This window comes from Vicia villosa, linkage group LG1, assembly GCF_029867415.1.
Source record: "Vicia villosa cultivar HV-30 ecotype Madison, WI linkage group LG1, Vvil1.0, whole genome shotgun sequence".
NCBI classification, from domain to species: domain Eukaryota; kingdom Viridiplantae; phylum Streptophyta; class Magnoliopsida; order Fabales; family Fabaceae; genus Vicia; species Vicia villosa.
The window spans coordinates 147,784,155-147,807,591 of NC_081180.1; the positions used below are offsets into that span (position 1 = coordinate 147,784,155).

The following is a 23,437-nucleotide window of genomic DNA, read 5'->3' on the forward strand; positions in this document are numbered from 1 at the left end:
ATTTACCATTGTTATTCCATAAACATATAATTTACAATCGTAATCCCATTATTTCAGTAATCTCATTATTTCAACAAAGAAGCGATTTCGATTATATACAAAAAAAGTATTATAATTATACCATTACATTATATACCATTGTAATTAATCCAAAATATATATACACCGATTCACATATTTCTACCATGACCAAAACAACTAAGCCAATTCACATTACATTATAACAATAAGAAAATCATCCTTAAACAACTAAATCAACTAAATCGGTCCTGGTCCTACAAAGTATGAACATAATAACATGGTCAATAATGTTTTCACTCAATGTTTGAACCTTATGAGGCACAAGATGGTCTTTGAAATCTCCATGTCCAAGATGACCGTATATACTCCATCCATGTGTGTATAATCTGCTAGAAGATGAAACCGATATTCTACGCCTCCAGCCACATGAAATCATGCCTATCTTGTCACCCTGCAAAATTGACATTTATGATATAAGAAGTCCACTATGCTACCATGCCATCCCACTCCATTAAGTATATTTTGAAAATGTTTCTAGTTGGTTGTTTATGTAAGATCAGTTTACATTAACAGTCCATGTCCCTTTAACTCTTTTTAAAATTATAATAGAGTGTAGAAGTTTGAGGACGTACATCAATGTTCAATTTATCAAGAATCGAGCATATTGTTTTTGTATCCTAGTCCTTAGTTTCCAAACCGTCCCTAGCCTCATCCATACAAATATATGTCTTCAATAAATGCCCCAGTATGTTCAGAACCAACAACAACCATTTTGACACATATCCCTAGTAACAGATGAAAAAAAAAGTCCTAGTTAGAACTCACAATAATGATCATAATAGATAAAGAAGTTTCAGCTCTGAAAAAATCACCTCAAATGCTAGAATTTTTCGTGGCACAAGAGAGTCCTTTGTGGTACCAAGTCCAAATTTACCATTTTGATTATGCCCCGAACTTTAACCACGACAACAGAAAAATACAATTAATGACTAATGTGTCACAGAAAAGGAATTATTTAAACAAAAAAAAAGGTACAACAATGAACTATGAACCTTAACACATTGCATTCCATAGTAACTTCCATACAATGACAGTCCCCACTAGCAGTTTGCTTTATCTTTAGACCCTGTAAAGCTTTAATTGGATGAGGAATGAACAAGTCACTATGATCACCATGAACTAATCTTCCAAAATCACCCCTGCAAAAGCATCATATGGAAGAAAAATACAAATGATATCTTAACTATAAAGAAAAATACAGTAGCCAAATATAGTTAAGGTGAAGGACATTTCCAGCTATCACCGTGACCCAACTATCTTTCCTCTCCTCGCCCCCAAGAGAAAACAACATTTCCAGCTATTAAAGAAATCAATATTAAAACAAACATAAAAACCACAACATTAAAGACTTGAAAAAGATAAAGGATCAATGTTTCCTGTACCAACATTTCATCTAACTAAACAAAAAATTGAAATATCGGAGTAAAAATATTATAGTAATCATACACATCTAAGGCCTTGGAAGTATTGCAATTCAAGTAGAAATATAGAGGTGAGCATATAAACAAACACAAAACTCAGCCCTGTAAAAACAAGATATGTAAATAGATGAAATTTTATTCAGATAATCAACCTACAGTTTTTTGAAACCAACAAACCAAACATATATAACCTTCTTGTAGATGCTACTATTGTTTCATATTTTCTCCACTTATGAGTGATGATTCTATGAACCTAAACGTATGGTTCCATGGGTTTTAAGATCCTCTCTATACAAGAGAACTTGTGAAAAATTGATTTAATTTGAAAAGGAATATCCAAATTATATACATTTTATACATTATTCACTAATCAAAACTAAAGTAGCCATAATATGCAAGAGAAAAAATTCATGAACAAACAGACCGACTACATATATAAAATAAATTCATTCTCAAACACTTTCATAACATTAACAGGATCGTCACATTTCTCATATCTACAATCAATGAACTTACATAAACTCGAACCTCGACACTGTTTTAAGATTTTCACTCTAATAGAATCCTCAAGCTCAGGCCTCAGCGCACCCGTGAAAGTAAACAAGAATTGCCTCTTCTGATATCTGATCTTAATCTGCCATTGATAAACATCATTATCCAGCAACGGATGAAACGAAGTCAGATACGGTATCGAGTAATCATTCTTCCATGAACTACCCTCAATTGCTAACATAGACATATTCATAGATTCAGGTAAAAACCTAGACTTACTACCCCAATAAGCCAAATCATCAGCCTGTCTTCTAAAATCCCAAGAAATTCTACCAGAAACAACAAAATGATCTCTCCCCCACATTCTCTTCCAGAAGTATAGGGATTCAGTTTCACATTGAAAACCCTAACTAAGCAAGTGCTTATAAAGATTTGTTTCGTGACTCACTTACCCTAACTTCAAAGCAACGAGAGTGACAAGGAGCGGTGCAAGCAAGTAACACTTTCACCTAGTTGCAATTGAGACACACTTCAACATGATTCACAAAGCAACACCACAAGATGAAGAGAAGCTCTAACATACTGAGGAAAATGAATATTCATTATGATTACCGAATCGAGAAGAAAGAAAACAAAATCAATAGAGTCAGCAACAACAATTTCTCAAAGAGAGGAATCAACAAATCGTCTTTAGGGATTTAGTTGTGTCGTTCTTCAAAGAGAGGATATAGAAGAAATTGAACAAATTGAAGAAACGATTTAGGGATTGAATTTCGTCATTCTTCACAAGAATCAACTTTAGGGTTTACTTTTGGGAATAGGGTAAAAAATGGAGAAGAGTGTGGTGGAACGGTGGATACTCGATGGCTGGCGAGGGAGAAACAATGGCTGACGGTGGTGAATCGATGGCTGGCGGTGGTGAATCGATGATGGCTTAGGGTTACCGGAAAAGATGACGGCGAAGATGATTTGTGAATCAATGGCTCGTTTTGATTTTCGACAGTGGAAAAAACGTGTTTTAGTTTTTATTTTATTTTATTAATTATATATTATAAAATAATAGGTAATTCTTTATAATATATTTAAGTAGTAATTTTAAATTCAATGAGAAATTTTATATAAGTATTTTATCAAAGTCAAATAACTTTTCTGAAACTAGCTTTTATGTTACAAAAATATAAAAAATATCCATCAATCTTAACTTCATTTTTAAAGAAAAACTTTTTAACTTGTATTTTTTTTACAATATTTTTTAACTTAAATAAAATTTTTCCTTAAAATTTTAACAAATTCAACAAACAACTATAATATTTATGTTCGTTTAAAAGAATTTAAAAAATGATCTAAAAAATTCTAAAATAGATATTTATTTTTTTGGAGAACAACAGAGATGGCGAGGAGAAATATCTTAGAGAAAAACAGTGAAGGTAATGAGACGAAAAACTCGTGTTTTTTTACTTTTGTTTTAAAATTTTAATTTTAAACAAGCTACGAGAACGCTTTTAAAAGCGCCTTCGTAACTAGCCCTATACCAGCGCTTTTTAGGAAAAAAGCGCTTTCGTAGCCTACCCCTATAGCAGCGCTTTTAAAAGCATTTTCATATCTTACCCTATAGCAGCGCTTTTATAAAGCGCTTTCGTAGGATCCTCTATAGCAGCGCTTTTTTTCCCTTGTTTTTTAGTTTTGTTTTTAGCGAAACCTATAGCAGCGCTTTTGCCTAAAAGCGCTTTCGTAGATGTGCTGCTAAAAGTCAAATTTGGCGTATGCGTTGGTTTAGTGTTGGTAGTCCAAAGGATGAGAAATCTATCTTGACTCTTAATGTCAAGTGTTGGCTTCTTTTTGGTTAGATCTTTCTTTCCTTAACTTTTATTTTATGCTCTAGGATAACCTCTTCATCTCCTCCCCTTCTTAGATTTTCAAAATCTTCTCCCTTTTTCAAAAATTTTCTTATGTTTGCAACCTTTTTTATATCTTTCTTTAAAAATACCTTTTGCCCTTAGTGGCTTTTCTTCAAAAAAAACTTAGACACGATTAATTGTTGTAGTGAGTTGTGATACCCCACGATTTTGAAATTGATTGATATAATGAGATCTTTTCCACGTGAGAGAGCTAGAGGCATACTCGTTGATTTTCATCCGAGTTGGAACCCTTCTTTCATTTGTGATGCAAAGAACTCATTTGTTCTCATGCTCAAGATCAATGGCTGAGTATTTCTCTCCGACGACGATAAAGTGTTTATTCCTTTTAAAATGTTTTCACTTTTAAGTGGAACTACATTCGCTCTAACTTCTCCAGGCACCGAGGAGGTATGTAGGCACAAGATGTAATGTCTTGTCGAGCGTGTTTTATAAAACAAACCTTTATTTTGCACACACAACACAAATTTTCAAAAAGGTTCCTGTGGAGTACCACAGATATGAGGGGTGCTTAAAACCTTCCCCTTGTATAATCAACACTCGTACCTAAGATCTCTTTCTTGTTTTAAACTTTGGGTTTTCTTCGTTCATTTTCCTTTTCCTTTGGAAATAATAAAGCGCGGTGGCGACTTTCACTGAAATAATGAGTCGAGTCAACTAATAACTTCGTTCTCAGATTTCTCCCGCTACAGTGACCCATTGGTTCAACCAATAAACTAGTAACCCAGTACTCTTACTAGTTTAATGATCAGTCTAATTTTTAATATATATATATATATATATATATATATATATATATATATATATATATATATATATATAGACAAACACACACACATATAACAGACATATAATTATAACATATCTAATAACTCTTTATCGTATATCCATATAACAAAATCAACCGTTAAATTGAAAGTTATTATCTTATAGATCACGTCTATACAAATTAACATCAATCAAAAATTATTTGATATGTTAATGGGAAGGATAAAAATTATTGATTTTGATAAAATTTTGTAAGATTTTAAATTTTTATGCACCTATTGAGATATCAAATTATTTCTGATAGATGTTAAATTATATATATATATATATATATATATATATATATATATATATATATATATATATATATATATATATATATATATATATATATATATATATATATATACATATACATATACTCATGCATCTTTTAATAAAAGATAATTTACTTTTTCACTTTTATTCCTAATTTAAATTACCTAATTTATTCTAATTTTCCATAAAATAGAAAATAGTTGGAATTAATATATATATATATATTATGATATCTTTGATAACTTTTTATCGTATATTCGTATAAAAAAATTAATGGTTAGATTGAAAATTATTATCATATAGATCGCGTTTATAAAATTAATATCAATTAAAAATTATTTAATAGACTAAAGAGAAAGAATAAATATATATATAATGACATATAACAAACATATAATTATAACATATCTAATAACTATTTATCGTATATCTATATAACAAAATCAACCGTTAAATTGAAAGTTATTATCTTATAGATCATGTCTATATAAATTAACATCAATCGAAAATTATTTGATATGTTAATGGGAAGGATAGAAATTATTGATTTTGATAAAATTTTGTAAAATTTTAAATTTTTATGCACCTATTGAGATATCAAATTCTTTCTGATAGATGTTAAATTATATATATATATATATATATATATATATATATATATATATATATATATATATATATATATATATATATATATATATATATATATATATATATATATTCATGCATCTTTTAATAAAAGATGATTTACTTTTTCAATAATTTCCGATTTTATTCCTAATTTAAATTACCTAATTTATTCTAATTTTCCATAAAATAGAAAATAGTTGATTAATATATATATATATATATATATATATATATATATATATATATATATATATATATATATATATATATATATATATATATATATATATATATTTTACTATTTTATTCAAATTTCAACTATTACTTTTTTATAGAAAATTTGAAAGAAAAAAAAATTTATACATATATAATTTACTATTTTTAATCAAATTTCAACTATTAGCTATTTTATAGAAAGTGTGAATATATATATATATATATATATATATATATATATATATATATATATATATATATATATATATATATATATATATATATATATATATATATATATATATATATATATATATATATATTAGGATCAAATCACACTATGATGTTAAACTTAATATTATGATATCTTTGATAACTTTTTATCGTATATTCGTATAAAAAAATTAATGGTTAGATTTAAAATTATTATCATATAGATCGTGTTTATAAAATTAATATCAATTAAAAATTATTTAATAGATTAAAGAGAAGGAATAAAATTAATGGTTTTTATGAAATTTTTATAAGCCTTTAATTTTTATACATTTTATTATGATGTGAAATAATTTTTATTTATGTTCAATTTTTTGAATATGATCTATATGATAATCGCTACCAATCCAATAGTAGATTTTTTATACAAATATGTGATAAAGAGTTATCAAATGTGTGACAAAATTACTATCATTTGATCCGACCATATATATATATATATATATATATATATATATATATATATATATATATATATATATATCAGGAGGGATATTTTTACTCCAAGAGTAAGTTATCAAGACTTACTCATTATCATGACCATTGATTCTTTTCAATCTAATGGTTATAATTAATAAGTAATTAAATGTGGAAAGAGAAAAATAATACTCATTAACTTTAACCATTAGTTTGCGAAGAATCAATGGTCATGATGAGGAGTAAGTCTTGATAACTTACTCTTGGAGTAAAAATATCCTTCGTATATATATATATATATATATATATATATATATATATATATATATATATATATATATATATATATATATATATATATATATATATATATATATATATATATATATATATATATATATATATATATATATATATATATATATATTAAATTTAATAAAAAAGAATCATTTAAATAGGATAAGTATGTTTAAAATAATAATTAAATATTTTAAAAATCATTATTATTGATAGAATATGGATATTACACTATATATTTGAAGTTGCCTAAATGTATTTGTGTATATATGTTTTTGAATTTTGTGTTCAGTGTTTTTGGTGTTTTAGAAATTTCTCTTCGAAATGAATCAAAATGTCGATCTTATCAGCACCCAAGTTGCTGCAACAAATGAAAATGAAGTTAGAGGTAAATTTTTGTATATTTTTAAATTTTAGCAATTTATTTTCTACTTAAATCGAATTTAGATTATGGTACAAACATTATATTAATTCTTTTCATTCTTAATAAGAGTTTTATGTTGATTTTTTTTAATACTCAAGATTGTAATTTTTTGTTTGTGATCAATATTCTCTCTCACAAGTATGATATATAATTTAAAGCCCAAGTATGTTCAATAAAATTTTATACATCAATATTCTTAAAATTTCACAAATCTATGAAACACACCGAGTTCTCTTCCTTTCTCAACTCATAAACACATTAAGCGTTGAAATAAATAAGTCATATTTAGTTTTTGATTTTGTGGATTTTTTTTATGTCAATTGGGTTTTAGTTTATATTTTAAATTTGGGTTTTAGTTTATATTTTAAATTTGGGAGTTTTGATTTCCATGTAATTTGAGTGGGTAATACTGTATTGCGGTGTTTTATATTGTTTCATAATTTGAATCTAAAAGGTGAAGTTAGGCATACAAGGGTGTTTAGTGAACCCAACCATATAATTTTCAATAACCACTTTAATAAAAAAATATAAATAATTTAAGTAATTTCAATTCAATCTAGAACCTATATGTATTTATAAATTGATTTAGATAATAAATTGGTTTTATATTTTGATTACTATTAGAATCAAATTTTTAAAGAAAAATCGTTTTTTCAAAATATTTTTTGGGTTTTCATTTTATCGGAAAAACTAATTATTTATTTATTTTTTGACAAAAAATACAAAATTATTGTCAAAGAGTTTCATTTTTTTATTTTAATTTCCTTTTTTTTTTGAAAAATTGATTTTAAAAACATTTATTTTATTTTCAGAACAAAATTAAACTTTTTCCAAAGAAACAATTTTTTGTTTTTTAATTTTTTAATTTCCTAAATAAAAAATATTTTAAAATTTTGTTTTTTTATTTTAAGAAAAAAATTACGATTCTCAAAAAAATTGTATTTACATCACAAACGTAGATGTCATTTAAATGTTATTTATATTAATTTTGTGTAATTGTGTAGGTGGCAATGATGATCCAATCAACCACGAAGATATTGTAAAGACTCAAAAGAGTAAGGGAATTTCAAAATCAACTGAGCGGCCAACTACTAGAAAAAGAAAGCAAAATTCTAGTAAGTAATACAAATAAAAGTTCCTTGTGTTTCCATGTCTCTCCTTTTGAATTTTTGAGTAAAAACTTTTAAGTGAAGTAAAGGAGAAATAATGGTTATTGCATATTTTTGAATTACATGTTATTTTAAAGCATAAACAATGACACCAAAATAATTTTTCACATTAATCTTTTGAAATGGTGTAGGTGCTAATGATAATGTTCAAATCAACAATGAGAATATTGAAAAGGCTCAAAAGAAAAATCAACAAAGGTATGGTTAAAATACATTTAAATTAAAAATGGTGATAATCTTGTACAACATTTTCACCTTTAATTTTTTTTAATAAATTGAAGTTAAATATAAAAACCTTATTTATTTATTTATTAAAATTACATTAAGGTTTACCGGGTGTTATGTGTTTTATAAGAATTCATCTTAATTTCTAATGGATTATTATATTTATAGAGTAAAATCTCAAAAGTTGGTTCATAAGAATAAGAAAACACCAAAATCAGCTGAAGGGTCGTCTGCGAGAAAAAGAGAGCAAAATCTTGGTAAGAATTATTTTAAAAAATGTAGAAGAAATTTAATTTGTGCATATTTAATGACACTTATATTATTCTTTTACATTAATTTCTTTAAATTGTGCAGGTGGTTCTTCTCCGATCAAACTTTTTGCTTGCAGGATGCGTGCTAGCAATGATCCCCGAGTCCAAATGTGAGGCATTATGTTGAAGTCAAATTTAAAATCATATTTATTTATTAAATTGAGATTAAGCTTTACAATGAGTTATGTGTTTATATGAATCCATTTTAAACTATAATGGATTAAGCATACTTGCAGAGAAGAATCTCAAATGTTGACACATAAGAATAAGAAAACCTCAAACTCAGCCGAAGGGTCGTCTGCTAGAAAAAGAAAGCAAAATGCTGGTAAGAATTATGAAAAAGATATATTTTTTCCACATCCCTCCTTTGAATATTTGATTTTTGAGTAAAATTTATCAAAAATGTTGTAGTGAAAATTTATTCGTGCATATTTAATGACACTTAAATTATCCTTTTATAATATTTTCATTTAATTGTGCAGGTGATTCTTCTTCGTCCAGGACTTTTGCTTGCAGGATGCGTGTTAGCAATGACCTCTGAATCAATATGTGAGGACTTCTGTTGTAGCTCGCTTTATGCTCACAGAATACCCTGATTTTTTTTTAAATAATGAGATATGTTTTTTTAAATGGTATGAAAGTGGATGGTAGACATTTAATTGTATTTTAATAAAAGGTAAAGGGATAAAGAGATCGATTATCTTATTCACATAATAAAATAAACTAATTATATGTGAAGGTTTGGATTTTGTAAGATCTTGTTTTTGTGCTCCGACAAACATATTGTTAAATCAAACTTTTAAATACAACAAGATATTTTTAGTTTGAATTAATAGAATTGTGTGTTTTAAATATGGATATAGTTGAAGAATTTAATTTTGACAATAATTAGAGATGTATGTTTTTTATATTTTGTCTAAATAAATATCAGTCATATTAAAATATAGCATGAAGATTTATCACTTGGCTGGTAATCTTTTGAAAAGTTGATGGGTTGTGGCCTATGGAGATTCCTTTTGTAATGATCCAGGAGTGTTTTATGACTTTGTGACTTTTGGAAAAACCATCGATTTTTCTTTAATTATTTTAAATGTCAAAGTATTTGGGTTTTTCAATATGTTTATTATTCCTTAGTTTCAAAATTTCATCATAAAAATAAATTACATTTTGCCCAAGAAAGAAAAACAAAAAAAATATGAATGACAAGATTTGATAGGCAAAACTGAATTTTATTCATAGAATGGTGGCACAGGAAGGTGTAGCTCCATATGAAATATTACAAAGAGGAGTTTTAAAAATGGGATATACATCAAATCACATTAACCACTACTTTCCCTATAAGCATGAGTCCACATAATTTTGCTTTTGAAGAGAGAAACTAGATTGACCCCCCCCCCCCCCCCCCCCCCCCGGCTTCTGGTTCTTCTTTGTTGATCAATTTTAGAATGATGCAGTTCTTTGGCTTTAAAATCCCTAACTTTTGTCTGGATTTGTCTTTCGAGTTTTCAATCCACTGGGATGCTTTTTTTTTGCCTTAATCTCCATTTCGAGTTTTCAAATTAGCGAGCTAATCTTATTTTTGTATCAATAATTTTTGCCCGGACTACCCTTTCGGGTTTTCAGTCCACTAGGATGCTTTTTTTTGTGCCTAAGTCGTCCTTTCGGGTTTTCTACTTAGCGAGATTTTTTTAGGCAAATTATTTCTTGACTGCATCAGAGTTTAAAAGGTGTGAAAACTCTTCGTCATCCATGGTTGTAAGAATCAAGGCTCCTCATGATAAGGCTTTCTTTATACCATATGGGCCTTCGTAGTTTGGGATCCACTTCCCGCGTGAATCTTTGTGTGGGGGAAGGATTTTCTTGAGCACGAAATCACCCTCTTTGAATTCTCGAGGCTTGACCTTTTTATCAAATTCCCTCTTGGGCCGTTTTTGATAAAACTGACAATGATACAAAGCTATCACACGCTTCTCGTCAATGAGGTTCAATTGGTCAAATATGTCTTGAATCCATTCAGACACTTCTAACTTGGTCTCTATTAGGACTCGCATTGATAAGATCTCAACTTTGATAGAAAGCACAACTTTCATGCCATACACCAGAGAGAACGGGGTTCCTCTTGTTTAAGTGCTGACAGAGGTCGGATATATGTGTAGTGCAAAAGGAAGCATTTAGTACCAATCTTTTGTAGGATTTTTTTGATATTCTTGTTAGTTGCTTCTACGGTGCCATTCATCTTTGGCCAATACGACACTGAGTTATGGTGTTCAATTTTGAAGTTGTCACATAACTCTTTCATTATTTTATTCTTCATATTTGAACCATTATCAGTGATAATTTTACTATGAATTCCATAACAACGAATCATCTCCTTGATAAAATTGACAACCACTTATTTTGTGATGTTTGCCTATGAAGCAGCTTCAGCCCGTTTAGTAAAGTAATCAATAGCAACTAAGATGAAACAATGTCCTTTTGAAGCCCTCAGTTCAATGAGCCCGACACATTGAGAATGGACAATGAAATGTTAAGGCATTCATAGTAGTTGGCGGCACGTGCACCTTATCTAAATCTGGAACTAGTGACATGTTTTGGCATAATGAAAACAATCAGTTTCCATAGTCAACCAATAATAACTGATAAGTGCCCAAATATAGTTATTTTGTGTATGTAAATAGTGGCACTTATCGATACTTTTTGTTAATACCGCTTGAATAATTCCTCATTTTCGTGTAATTTTGTATACTTTGTGTTTTGTTATGTTTTCGTGTAAATATGTATCGTTTGATAGTTTTAATGTATTTTTGTAGGTATTGTTGCGTATTTGGAGCATGAGCAATAAAGTATCAAAGACACGGCTTCAAACGCATGTTTTTGGAAGGAGTAAAGTTCTGGTATAGGGCACGTCACACACACATAGGGCGCATCGCGCGGCCTGAATGTTGAAGAATAAATTTCATCAGTCCGGAGGGAGCATCGCACGCTCTAAGGGTGCATCGCGCACTATAGCAGTTTGGTACATGAGTGAGATGGCACTTCGCGTGCTCTGCGATTTCAGTTTTTCTATAAATAGTTTAGAACAAATTTTTTAGGGTTTTTATCATATTTTCTTTGAAAAAGTTGAACTCTGATCCATTCTTTGTAGTTTACAGGTTCAAGAAACATCATTGGGTGTTTCATCATGTCGATTGAGCGAGGGTGGTCTTCGATTGTGCCGACAACACGAAAAGTTTCTGCTTGTTCTTCTTCTTCCCTATGACCCATTCCAATGGTGGGTGTTGTATGTATATTTTTCTCCTCTTGTATGTACATTTGTTGATCTTGGGATCGTTTATATATTTGCTTTACAAATCATTATTGATATTGTTCTTGATCTTTTTGCTTAAATGCTTCGGATTTGTATTGTTGTAGAAATAGACATCATAGATCTTGGTTAAGGATGATATCTATTAGTTTCTAAACTCTAGACATAGATAAAGGAGTGATAGTCTTTATGGGTATCGGAGTTTAATGTGTTCGTGTTGTTTGTGTCGGTGGAGAAATCACCGACGTGACCAATACGGTTGAACTCTCGTTGGTGTTACAGAAATGGGCACTAATGTGGTACGTCTCGAGCGATGCCCGATGACTTTGATGCGTATTGTAATTTTTTGCGATAGATCTTTGTAATACGGTGAACTGACTTTTTTGAAATGTGCGGTAAGCAAGAGTCGCCACCGACTTTTATTTTATCCAAATATCAGAAAGGCTAAAAGAACAGGAAAAACCTTTTAAATAAAAACTGAGTTCGGGGGGTAATTTATGCAAAGGGAATGTGTAAGGCACCCTTTGCATCCATGGTTTTCCATGGGCTCTTAATTGCTTTGCTCTTTAATTTTAAAGCCAAAAGTTTAGAAATGTATAGAAGAAGAAGAAATAAGGACTTTAGCTCGTAAATGAGCGTAGCCTTATTGAAGTTTTTAGAAAAAAGGTAGAAAAAGAACTTTAAACCAGAGCAAAGCAATTAGGGACAAATTACCTGGTTAGATGAAAAATATTCTTTTAGCCTTTCAAGGCTATCCATACCATAGGAGGGTAAGGAAGTCCTTTCATTTGGAGGTTGAAGGGTCGTCGAATTATCGTTCGCCACAAGACTGTCCCATGCCATAGAGGGGCAGGTAGTCTAAGGGAAGGATCAGAATAGCCTTTCGTTTAGGCAACCAGAGGATACCTCAGCGCTTCGTAGGCAACTTCGAGGGACTAGATCATATTGGCGAATCAAAGGCAGCATCATTAGGGACTTATGATCTTTGAATGAACTGAGGGCAACATTGCTGAGGTATCCTCGTATTCGAGGGACTTGGCTATTCTGCATTAAAAACACAAGGCAACAGGCAACAGGCAACAGGCAACAGGCAACAAGAAGGGTTACCATAAAAGGCGTGTGGGTGCAGCAATCACGTGATCAGATTCAGAATAAATTATCTTGTAATTAAATGACTCTAATTCAATTCAAGGTTACACTCCCTAGATTACTAACCACGCAGTAATATAATGCAGTTTAAGTGCCTTCAAGGCCAAGCAATACAACCTCGAAGCAGATACATAATACTATGGGGATGGGAAAAAAAGAGTAATAGAACCAACAGTGCAATAGATTTGACACAAGTAATAATTAAAAGAAAATAAAAAATAAAAAAAGATGAATTTCAGGGTTACCGCACATTCGAGCTTTGACTGGTTGGCTAACCTTGAAAATTGGAAAAGGAAAAATAAACACGAAGGGGTGAGTGTATGGTTAATTCATTGATCAGAAAGACAAAAATAAATAATTGAAATTAAAAGGCAAAAATACTTAAATTAAATTAAAGGAAAAATTTAAAAAAGAAAAGGCAAAGATAAATGTAAAAAGAAATAGAATCGGGGACTTAGCTTTGATCTGATATGGTTCGTAGTCGGAGGAAACCCTGGTGCTAACCCTGAAGCTACACAAAGAAAAGAGAAAAATTCAGTGTAGGCATGATCTTTGTAAACCCTGATTAGGGCATAGGTTAACCATGGTTAATAGAAGGAACGGATAAAAATCTAGACTAAGGTTAATGGACAACACCTACCAATGACAGTGATTAGTTATCATGATAAAATCAGGGTTTAAGGCACAAAATAAATTTAATTAGCCAAAATTAAATTGTTACCCTAAAATAAATATTAGCTTAAAATTTTTTTTTAATGTTATAAGAAAAATCGGACTTTCGATTAAATAATTGACAAAATATATCATTAGTAGTAAATATAACTTTTAGGGAAAATAATTAATGAGAAAAAGGAAGGAAAGAAAATAGAAATAAAAAAAAACAAGAATTATATAATTAAAATTAAAAAAAAAATTAAAAGAAACTTAGCTGGGATTCTGTGTGGTGCGTTGGTGAGGGTGCACCATAGGCGTGCATATTCTGAGCCTTGGGATCAATCCTCTTGTGAATCCAGTGGAGGATGTTTGAGGGCGTACCATAGGCCAAACGTGGGGTGATACATGGAACTGCAAAGAAAACTTTATGAAAAATAAGGTTGTCATGGCTAGGAATCGATCCCAAGCTCCTTAGATTACCAGTGAGCTCCCTTGCCATCTATGTTGAAACAGTTAGTTGTACAAATAACAAAAACCAATAAATAAATATTAAAACACAACATTGGGTAGACCAATTCAAAACACTGGCCCCACATACTCACACGCCAGCCAATAAAAGAAAAGGAAAGAGGGCGTCTGACTGTTGACCGGCCACTAGGGAGAGGAGAGAGGAAGCGCTGTTTTGCCTCACCAATCACGCTGCTTGAAAGTGCCATGCGTGTCAGTCAATAAGTCCATCGTCTTCAACCTCTCGCCAGCCCATAAATAGCTACGATTCTGCCATTATTTTGCTTCCATTTAGCCGCGAGTTCTTCATAGCGATATTCTGCAAAATCGAACTCAATGAATTTATGTTAAACAACAAGAATAAAACGTCCAGATCTTCCAATTAGGCCCTTGCGAACGCGATAGTGGTATTTGTTTGTCTTGTAAGCGCCTAAATCTGTGGGACCGAAACATGAGAGCATGGTGCCCTAGCCATGGCGTTTTTTATTCCCTGCGCTATAGCTTTGATCCAAGGGTTCAAACCTGTTCTACTTGATGTCATAAACTCGACCACGCTATTAGTTCCCCTTAAAAAATGATAACAATCAAGAAACCAGAAATTGAAGATTATGCATGAGATACTTTAACGATGATGCATGAATTCGTACGTGATCTGAACCTGAAAGTTACCTGGACCTACCTTTTGATGTCTCAGGAGTAGAGTGGAATCAATGAGAGGCTCTGAAGTTTGATAGACTGAAGCACACGAAAGTTGGAATTTTCTTGAGTGTTATGAACTTGAAACCCTAGCCTCTTTTTTCCAAAATTCGTCCCCTTGAATGTTAGGATTCCTCTTCTATATATATGGGTAGGATTAGGTCAATTTAACTTGGAGAAAATTGGATGATTGAATATTTGGAAATATTGCAAAATACTTGATTTGAAAATCTCATAATAACTTGCTATTTTCATCCAAATATTATTCCAATCTAATAGGAATGTCTTGCTTGAGTTCCAAGAATGATTATTTGATTGAAAAATCAAATCAGGCATCCATTTGATTTTATTTTATTTTTCCTTTGATTTAAATTGAATAAAAATCAAAAAATAATAAAATAAAAAATCCAAGCCAAGTATGAACGAAATTTCATGATCTTCAAGGGGTTTCTTGGGCCTTCATATGATCCAAAACAATGCCCTAGAATTTATTTCATCATTTTTGGTATTTTACTTAATTTATTTGCATTTAAATGAATAAAATTCAAATAAAATATAAATAAAAACACCAAAAATATAATAATGGTTTTATAGGCCCTTTTATGAATCCCATGTTTGCTCGGAATCCAAAACTTAGGCCCATTTATCCAAAAAGTCCATTTTGCTCAATTAGGGTTTTGTAGATTTCTTGAAATTTACCCAACTTCATCAATTCATAACTCCTTCAATTTTTATGGTATGAAGGTGTTCTATTGCTTTTTGGAAAGCTCAAAGAGTCCTCTAAAAGCTCCTTTTTGTTTCATCTCAATTGAATCTACCATTTTCAAGTTATGAGCTTTGAGAAAAAATGACTTTTTTGCGATCCTTTAGAAGGACCTGTAATGTTTTGGCTTATATCTCCCAAATGGTGCATTTCTGGTCTTGGCTTGTGAGAGACAAAGTTGTAGAGAATTTCATATACTTCAAAATGAGCTTTGGATGAGAAATTTCTAATGTTCCATGTGAGAGTTATGGCTGGTCAAAGTCCAGTTGACTTTCTCCTATGAAAACCCTAATTTAGAAACGATAGGTTTTGTTGATTTCTGAACTTTCCTTGATGAAACATGATCAATTCTTGATCAAATGGTGAATGATACTTCAAAATAAGGATGTTGACAAAAAAAATCAGGAGTTTTGACTGTACTTTGACCACAATTGACTTTTAGATCAGACTAGTCGATTGTTGACTATTTGAGCTTCGGTTTGGGTAATCTGGTGAATCAGAGCTTGAAACTTGATGTGAGGACTCTTTGAGGCATATGAGAGACCATGTGTTCCATTTGAGGCATATGAAGTTGATTTTCCTTTTAGAAATACAAAACCCTAGTTTAGAGGTTGTTGTTTAGGAGAGAGACTGCATGCTTCCTTCTTGTGTATCTTTGAGCATTTGAAAGTCAGATGGACTGAAATATGAATAAATATGATGGGCAAATTTTGGGGTATGACAATATTCATATTTAAGTATTTGAAGGGTTGAATGAAATATGGTTCCAAATTGAATTCTTTTGAGCTGCAATAGATTGTTTATTTTCTTTATTTACTTTTCCGTATTTACCTTCCGCAAACTCATTCATGAAACTTAGAATACGAGATAATTGAATGACAGTTTTTCTCTAACAATCTCTGTGGACTACGATACGATATAACCTATATCATCTGGTAATCATATACCACTTAATTTTGTTTGCTGCTTTACCGCTTCAACAATAACGAACCCTTGGAATCTTTGTTGCCATAACATGTCCATTAGCATAGGTCCCAAAGGATCCTTCATGGATTTTTTGATGATCATGTCTGCTTCGTTTCTATCCACACATTTGAGTAGATGCCATGGTTTCTTTTATAGAGCACGTCATCACTCAAAAAGAATTTTGACACCAAACTCAAGGTTTTCTTGTCCATGATTGAAACATTTTCCAGGTATTCATGATTCTTAAGATATTGTTTGAGATCATGAAACTAGGGTTTGCCATTAGATTCTTTTTCAAATGTTAGGTAATATGTTGGCTCATCTCTACGACCTATGCTTATCAGTGACACTTCATTATGAAATTTCTCTTTGTACATCAATCATAATGTAGCCAAAGTGTTTTCCACTTGATTTTGTTCTCTTGGAATATGGTGAAAAGTGATTTCATCAAAATACTTGCTCAGTGCCACGACATGAGCACAATATGAGATTAGCTTGGGATGAAGGTTTTTCCATTCTACTCTAACTTGGTAAATAACCAGTGTTGAATTGATCCTTAGGTCGATATAGGCTTCAATGTCTAAGATGCACGCTTCATATTTTGTTATGTTGTTGTTTGAGCAGTCGAAATGCAATCTTGCTATAAATGGAGTATAATGATTCATCGGGAGATTAAAACTACCCTAATTCCTTGCCCCGTAGCATTTGAGGCACCATCGAACGCGAGCTTCCATCTAGCACCTAGTTCGGGCCCTTCATCATCGCCTATGACCTCATCGTCATGTAGGAACATGGGGTCATCGACCTATAAGCTAACACACTTGATGAAATTTGGTTTTGAACCCCATTCGTGCTCTCTCTATCTCTAGGTCTTCATTCGTAGCAGCTAGCACTAAGATTGAAGATAATATGTTCATGTGGACTGAATAGAGGCATTGTTTTTCGTTCAAAGCTTATGATCGTTCATCTAATTCTGCATCAAAGGTTTTAATCACCCAAAGAGTTAACAATTTCTATCACTGGTCATGCTCATTTGTAAGGATCGACTTAAGGGAAAAACAATTTTTTGCTGCGTTTCATATCTTGATTTCCCTTCATGATGTTCTTTGCAGTTGGATTAGAAGTCATCTTCTTTGTTTGAGCGTAATTATTGTTGTGATTTATGACTTTGGATCAAAAGAGATATGACTGTGGAGATTTGTAGGAATAAAAAATCGATATTCACATACCACACCACAAATGAATGGGTGAGATGATAAACTAAGATCTTGATACGATATAACAAATCTCTGTTACAGCGGCACAAGGATGAACTTGCAATGTTAACACTTCAATGATCAAGTTAGTAAGAAAACAAGGAGTAAAGTGAGTTATGAATTAGAAAGAGAATACCTCAAATCTGACATGAAATGCTTTATATATAAACAATGAAATAACTTAGACTGATAATTGAGCCAATTTTTTTTAAACTTATGGATAACTCATAAAATGTAATTTTTTTTTTCTTAAACCAATCAATATCTTTTTATCAATTTTATTTTATTTTTTTTATTATAATCTTTTTTTCTTTTCTTACTCTTATCTATTTATCTCTTCACGATATATTTTACAAATCAAACACATCTTAAAAAAGTTGTAACTTATCGACCAACCTAACACATAAGTAAGCATGATTCTATCCAAATCAAAATCTTTAATAAGTCCAGAATCTCTATCTGATTTCGAGAATAAATAATTGGATTTCAAACTCGTTTCAAATAGATTTGAATTGGTTTCGAATATCTCTGCCGAGCATTTATTCATTCATATGTAGAAATAATTAATTTTAAATAAAAGGTAAATTGAAAATTATCCGAAAAAGTACTCTTGCGCTATCTTAAACCCCTCTCGTGTATGAACTCTCAAACACCATTTTCAAGTGAGAAAGAGTAGAAAATAAGCTGAAAAAGCAACAAAAACACACAACAAGTAATCAACCAAACAAACCCCAAAACTATAAAACTTAAAAATCATCTTCTCTACTTCATCCAGTATCAGAACATTTCTATAAGGCTATGTTTGGATATCATAAAATCAACGGAGCGAAATGGAGTGGAGCGGAGTGGGATGGAGCGGAGCGGAGTGGAGCGGAACAGAGATACCATTCCATTGTTTGGAAATTTTTGGACGGAACAAGGTAAGTTGTTCATTCCGCCCAAATCGGAGGGTAAGAAAAATGGTGGTATGTGGTGGAATGGAATGGAATCCATACCACTCTATTCCGCTCCGTTCCATTCGTTTTTAAATTATCCAAACAATGGAATATCATTTTATTCCATCCCGTTCCGCTCCGCTCCATCCGGTTCCATCAATCCAAACAAAGCCTAACTCTATTTTCTCTCTATACCAAAAGTAAAGTACCATTACCTCAACTCGTTTTCCAAACTCAACCGAGTCCTAACCGAGTCATGTCGAATCATCCCTCCGATACTCCCGCCGATGATTTCCTGGAGCAAATTCTCGGCCTCCCGAATTTCACCTCCGCCGACGGAACCGACGCTTCTTCATTAGCTGCTCCGATGATGCTGCAGCTTAACTCCGGCGATGGTGCCACTCATCTTGCTCCCGGAGCGGGATTTCATGCACCGGTATACCGTTTGGGTCTGAGCTTGGACCAGGGTACGGGAGGGTTCTTGAAGCCCGATGATGCTTCCGGGAGTGGCAAACGGTTCCGGGAAGATGTTGTTGATACCAGACCTAAGAATGTAACATAGCATAACCTTTTCAGTTCAATACAATTGCATTAGTTAAATTTTTATGACACTATTTTATTTTTAATAATGTTTTTTTATCTCTGGTGGTTGTGAATTTGTGATCATCTGTTTAAGCTTGGCTTGATTTTGGTGAGGAATAGTTTATTACTATTTATTTAGGTTTTATTTGCAGTAGCACAGACAATTACTATCGCGATTGTGATTACGTTTAATTTATTCATTTTTAAAATTATCGCCTGTGTCAGTGTCGGGTTCGTGTTTGCGGTGTCTATGCTTCATATGGAGAGTCATTGTCGAATACGGCTGATGTAGCCTCGATCGCAGTAGCATTGTAGTTTTGACAACATCAAAAACTGTTATTTGTGGCCCAGATTGCGGTTGCTACCTTTTTAGGAATACTGTTGTTCAAGGAGCATTTTTTTTTCTGTCTTAATGATATATAAAGTTTTTTGCAGGCTTTTCATGGGCAACCCATGCCTACTACAGTTCCGACTGCTCCACATCCACCAGCAATGCGTCCTAGAGTGCGGGCAAGAAGAGGACAGGCTACAGATCCACACAGCATTGCTGAAAGGGTTGGCTCTAGGATCTTTTCTAAAATACGGATTTTCTGTTTGTTATAAATGCTTAATGTTGAATGAGGATTAAATCACATTGCTAATTCCTTGATATGCTAATATTTCTTTACTCTTATTTTGCCATTCAATAACAGTTGCGTAGAGAAAGAATAGCTGAAAGAATCAGGGCTTTGCAAGAACTTGTTCCTAGTGTCAACAAGGTATGTGACTTGTGTGTGTTATATGTACTGTTTGTACTTGTCTATAGAACTTGTGCAATTAGGTAAGGATGAACCTTTTCGTGTTTACTATGACGTGAGAAAAAGATACATTGGCCACCCAAAATTTAGTACAGCTTGTTAATTTTTGCCCAAAACATAAACAGTACTGAAAATGGGAGCTTTGAGGGGGTGTTTTAGCTGATTTGTCTTGTTGTTAGGCATTTGTTATTTGATAGAATCTTGGCAGATATTGTTCATTGCATACTTAGTCTGAACATTCCGATCTATAATTCTACACTGACACTGGTCATGTCTGTTTGAAGGATAATCATTCTAACTGTGTGTTTGAGTTTGGAAAATGGCATCTACATGCAGAAATATTTAATGCACATCAGTTTTAGATTGAGTTTGGAAAATGGCATCTGCATGCAGAAATATTTAATGCACATATCAGTTTTAGATTGAGTTTGTGCCCTTAAATATAAATCCTCCAAATAGTCATATATCACATGTTTTCTGTTTTGACGGTAAATATTTCCTTGTTTATTACAATTAGTCTTGGAAACAATCCTATCAAAAAGTTAAAATAACGGGACAGAATCAGCATATATTCTGATTAGTCATAAGCAAAATTTTGAGAGTTCTGAAGTATGAAATGAGTCTTCTGGATTTCAAGATAGAGATTTTTTTGTGAGTTAGTTTTGGTCTGATGTCTTTTTCTTGGTCTTCTGCATAATCCTTCCATTGTTTCTAAATAATACTATGTGCATTTGTGCTTCATTCAGACAGATCGAGCTGCCATGCTGGACGAAATTGTGGATTATGTCAAATTCTTAAGGCTTCAAGTAAAGGTTAGTGCTTATTTTGTGATTGGCATGGACTTCACATTTGATCTCTATCCTTATTAGGTCTTAAATGTATAATTAATTTAAGTTTGAGTGGGATTTGTTGCTTATTCTGTTAAACCTGCTTAGTGTTTATCTATGCCTTTTGACTTCTCACCCCCATGTTATCATCATTTTGTTTGGGTTCAACTGGTAATTATGAGCCTGAGGTGCCACTTTGGTATGGGACCCATTAGTCATTTGATTTCATTCCAAAAGACTTGTGTAAATCTTAATACAATCAAATGATAATGCTATTTTTCTTTGTTGCTACTTTAACTAACCAATAACATCCAACTATCCAAGGGTCTTCACTTTCACCAATAGCAAGTCAAATTTTCAATATGTGAATAGTAAAATCAATTTCTAGTGTTTAACAAAAAAAGTTTAACAGTTTCATTGATTTCTCTTGAGTGCTGATGATCTCCAATGATTGTTAACTCATCAATCTTTCAGGTTTTGAGCATGAGTAGATTGGGTGGAGCCGGTGCGGTGGCACCACTAGTAACTGACATCCCATTATCGTCGGTCGAGGTAATTATTCAAACTTTGTAATTGACATAATTCCGTCCCTCTCTCCAAACAATTTATCAAATTTAGTATTGATCAGGAAGAAGGAAGTGAGAGTGGGAGAAACCAGCCAGCTTGGGAGAAGTGGTCTAATGATGGCACCGAAAAGCAAGTAGTTAAGCTCATGGAAGATAATGTTGGGGCTGCGATGCAGTTCCTTCAATCAAAAGCACTCTGCATCATGCCAATCTCACTGGCATCCGCAATATACCAATCACAACCATCAGACAACTCCAGTATAGTTAAGCCCGAAACTACTCCTCCATAGACATACCTTCGGTAACATCGAGTGGTCCCATCAAGCGCACTGATACTACTTCCGGGACTCACAGTTTATTAGTTAGTGATTTACATCAGGTTGCATTCAAAGTAGGATGCCATAGTCCCTTCCTTTTGAGGTTGTTTCAGCTTTTGTCAATACAGGGTTTACTGTCAATACCTAAAAATGCAAGCAGGCCTTATCTTGTCTTATAAAATTTATTGTGAAGGGAAAAAACTTGTCAAAGTTCATTTGATATGCTTTTTCCTTTTTGTATAAAAAAGGATGGAGGTTAGTGGAACATGATGTAAGTGCTTTGATAGTGGGGTTTTTAGTTTTTGTAGTGGGATGTGGGACCTTGTAAAAGGTTAGGTTGGTTTCCATATTTTTATTAGTGATGTAATTCTTCAGGATTTGAAATGTGGAAGGGCAATGATAATGGTTGCTTGCAGGTGTTGCTAGTCCAGAAGAAAATGATGGTGCTTTTTTTGTTTATTTGAGGTGTGAATGTGTGTGTGGGCGTGAGTTGATTATGCAAAAAAGTAGTTGGACTTCTTTTTATAATGGGAGGAGAGATGGAATGACAAGTAATGTGCTCTCCTAATCCAATTCATATCAATCAGGAAGCTATAATTTGGTTGTTATCATTCAATTGGGGGTTTGGACCCTCTCTTTTACTATTTACTATATTTTTTTTTTCTTTTGCTTTCTAGTTTCTAGGGCAATGGGTTTTAGGAATCCAGAGTTCGTGCTGAAAGCTCATAACAATGGTTAAGTAATTCTTTATCAGCGAACTCAATATTTTTCAAACTTTTGTTCCTTCAATATTAACTATTCTCTCTTTTCCTCTTCTAACTCTCTATTGCTCTCTTAATCATTCTCTCTCCATTAAAAAAATTATAATCAAGCGAGAGTGAATGCAGAGAGTAAGAAGATGGAATAAGAGTCCACACAGCAAAATTTAACGTTAGATGACATTTAAAAAAGGAAAAAACTTAGGTACAATTCTTTAGGCGTGGTTCTTACTATTTTCCAATGAAAATATGACAAATATACTTAAATATCATTTAGTGAGTGAAAATAGGAGAAATTTGCATATGTGTAAGAGGAAATTATACACTTGTCATATATTCATTGAAAAATAGTAAGAACCACATCTAAAGAATTGTACCTAAATTTTGTCCTTAAAAAAATTA

General features: G+C 31.9%; 1 protein-coding gene and 1 pseudogene across 1 annotated transcript; one reads left to right on the forward strand and one right to left on the reverse strand.

Moving 5' to 3' along the window:
• Nucleotides 1-241: 241 nt before the first annotated feature.
• On the reverse strand, nucleotides 242-2,358 carry LOC131656953 (uncharacterized; annotated as a pseudogene).
• Nucleotides 2,359-19,333: 16,975 nt separating this feature from the next.
• LOC131644449 (transcription factor UNE12-like) lies at nucleotides 19,334-22,736 on the forward strand. Its single transcript, XM_058914954.1, has 6 exons — nucleotides 19,334-19,741; nucleotides 20,206-20,325; nucleotides 20,463-20,528; nucleotides 21,314-21,379; nucleotides 21,869-21,946; nucleotides 22,023-22,736. The coding sequence occupies exons 1-6, from the start codon at nucleotides 19,445-19,447 to the stop codon at nucleotides 22,248-22,250; spliced, it is 855 nt and encodes a 284-aa protein (XP_058770937.1). The 5' UTR covers nucleotides 19,334-19,444; the 3' UTR covers nucleotides 22,251-22,736.
• Nucleotides 22,737-23,437: the final 701 nt, after the last annotated feature.

Coding starts and splice junctions, on each gene's coding strand:
- LOC131644449 (XM_058914954.1), top strand. CDS start 19,445: ATGTCGAATCATCCCTCCGATACTCCCGCCGATGATTTCCTGGAGCAA. Junction 20,529..21,313: donor TTGTTCCTAGTGTCAACAAG/GTATGTGACTTG, acceptor TGCTTCATTCAG/ACAGATCGAGCTGCCATGCT. Junction 21,947..22,022: donor TCCCATTATCGTCGGTCGAG/GTAATTATTCAA, acceptor AGTATTGATCAG/GAAGAAGGAAGTGAGAGTGG.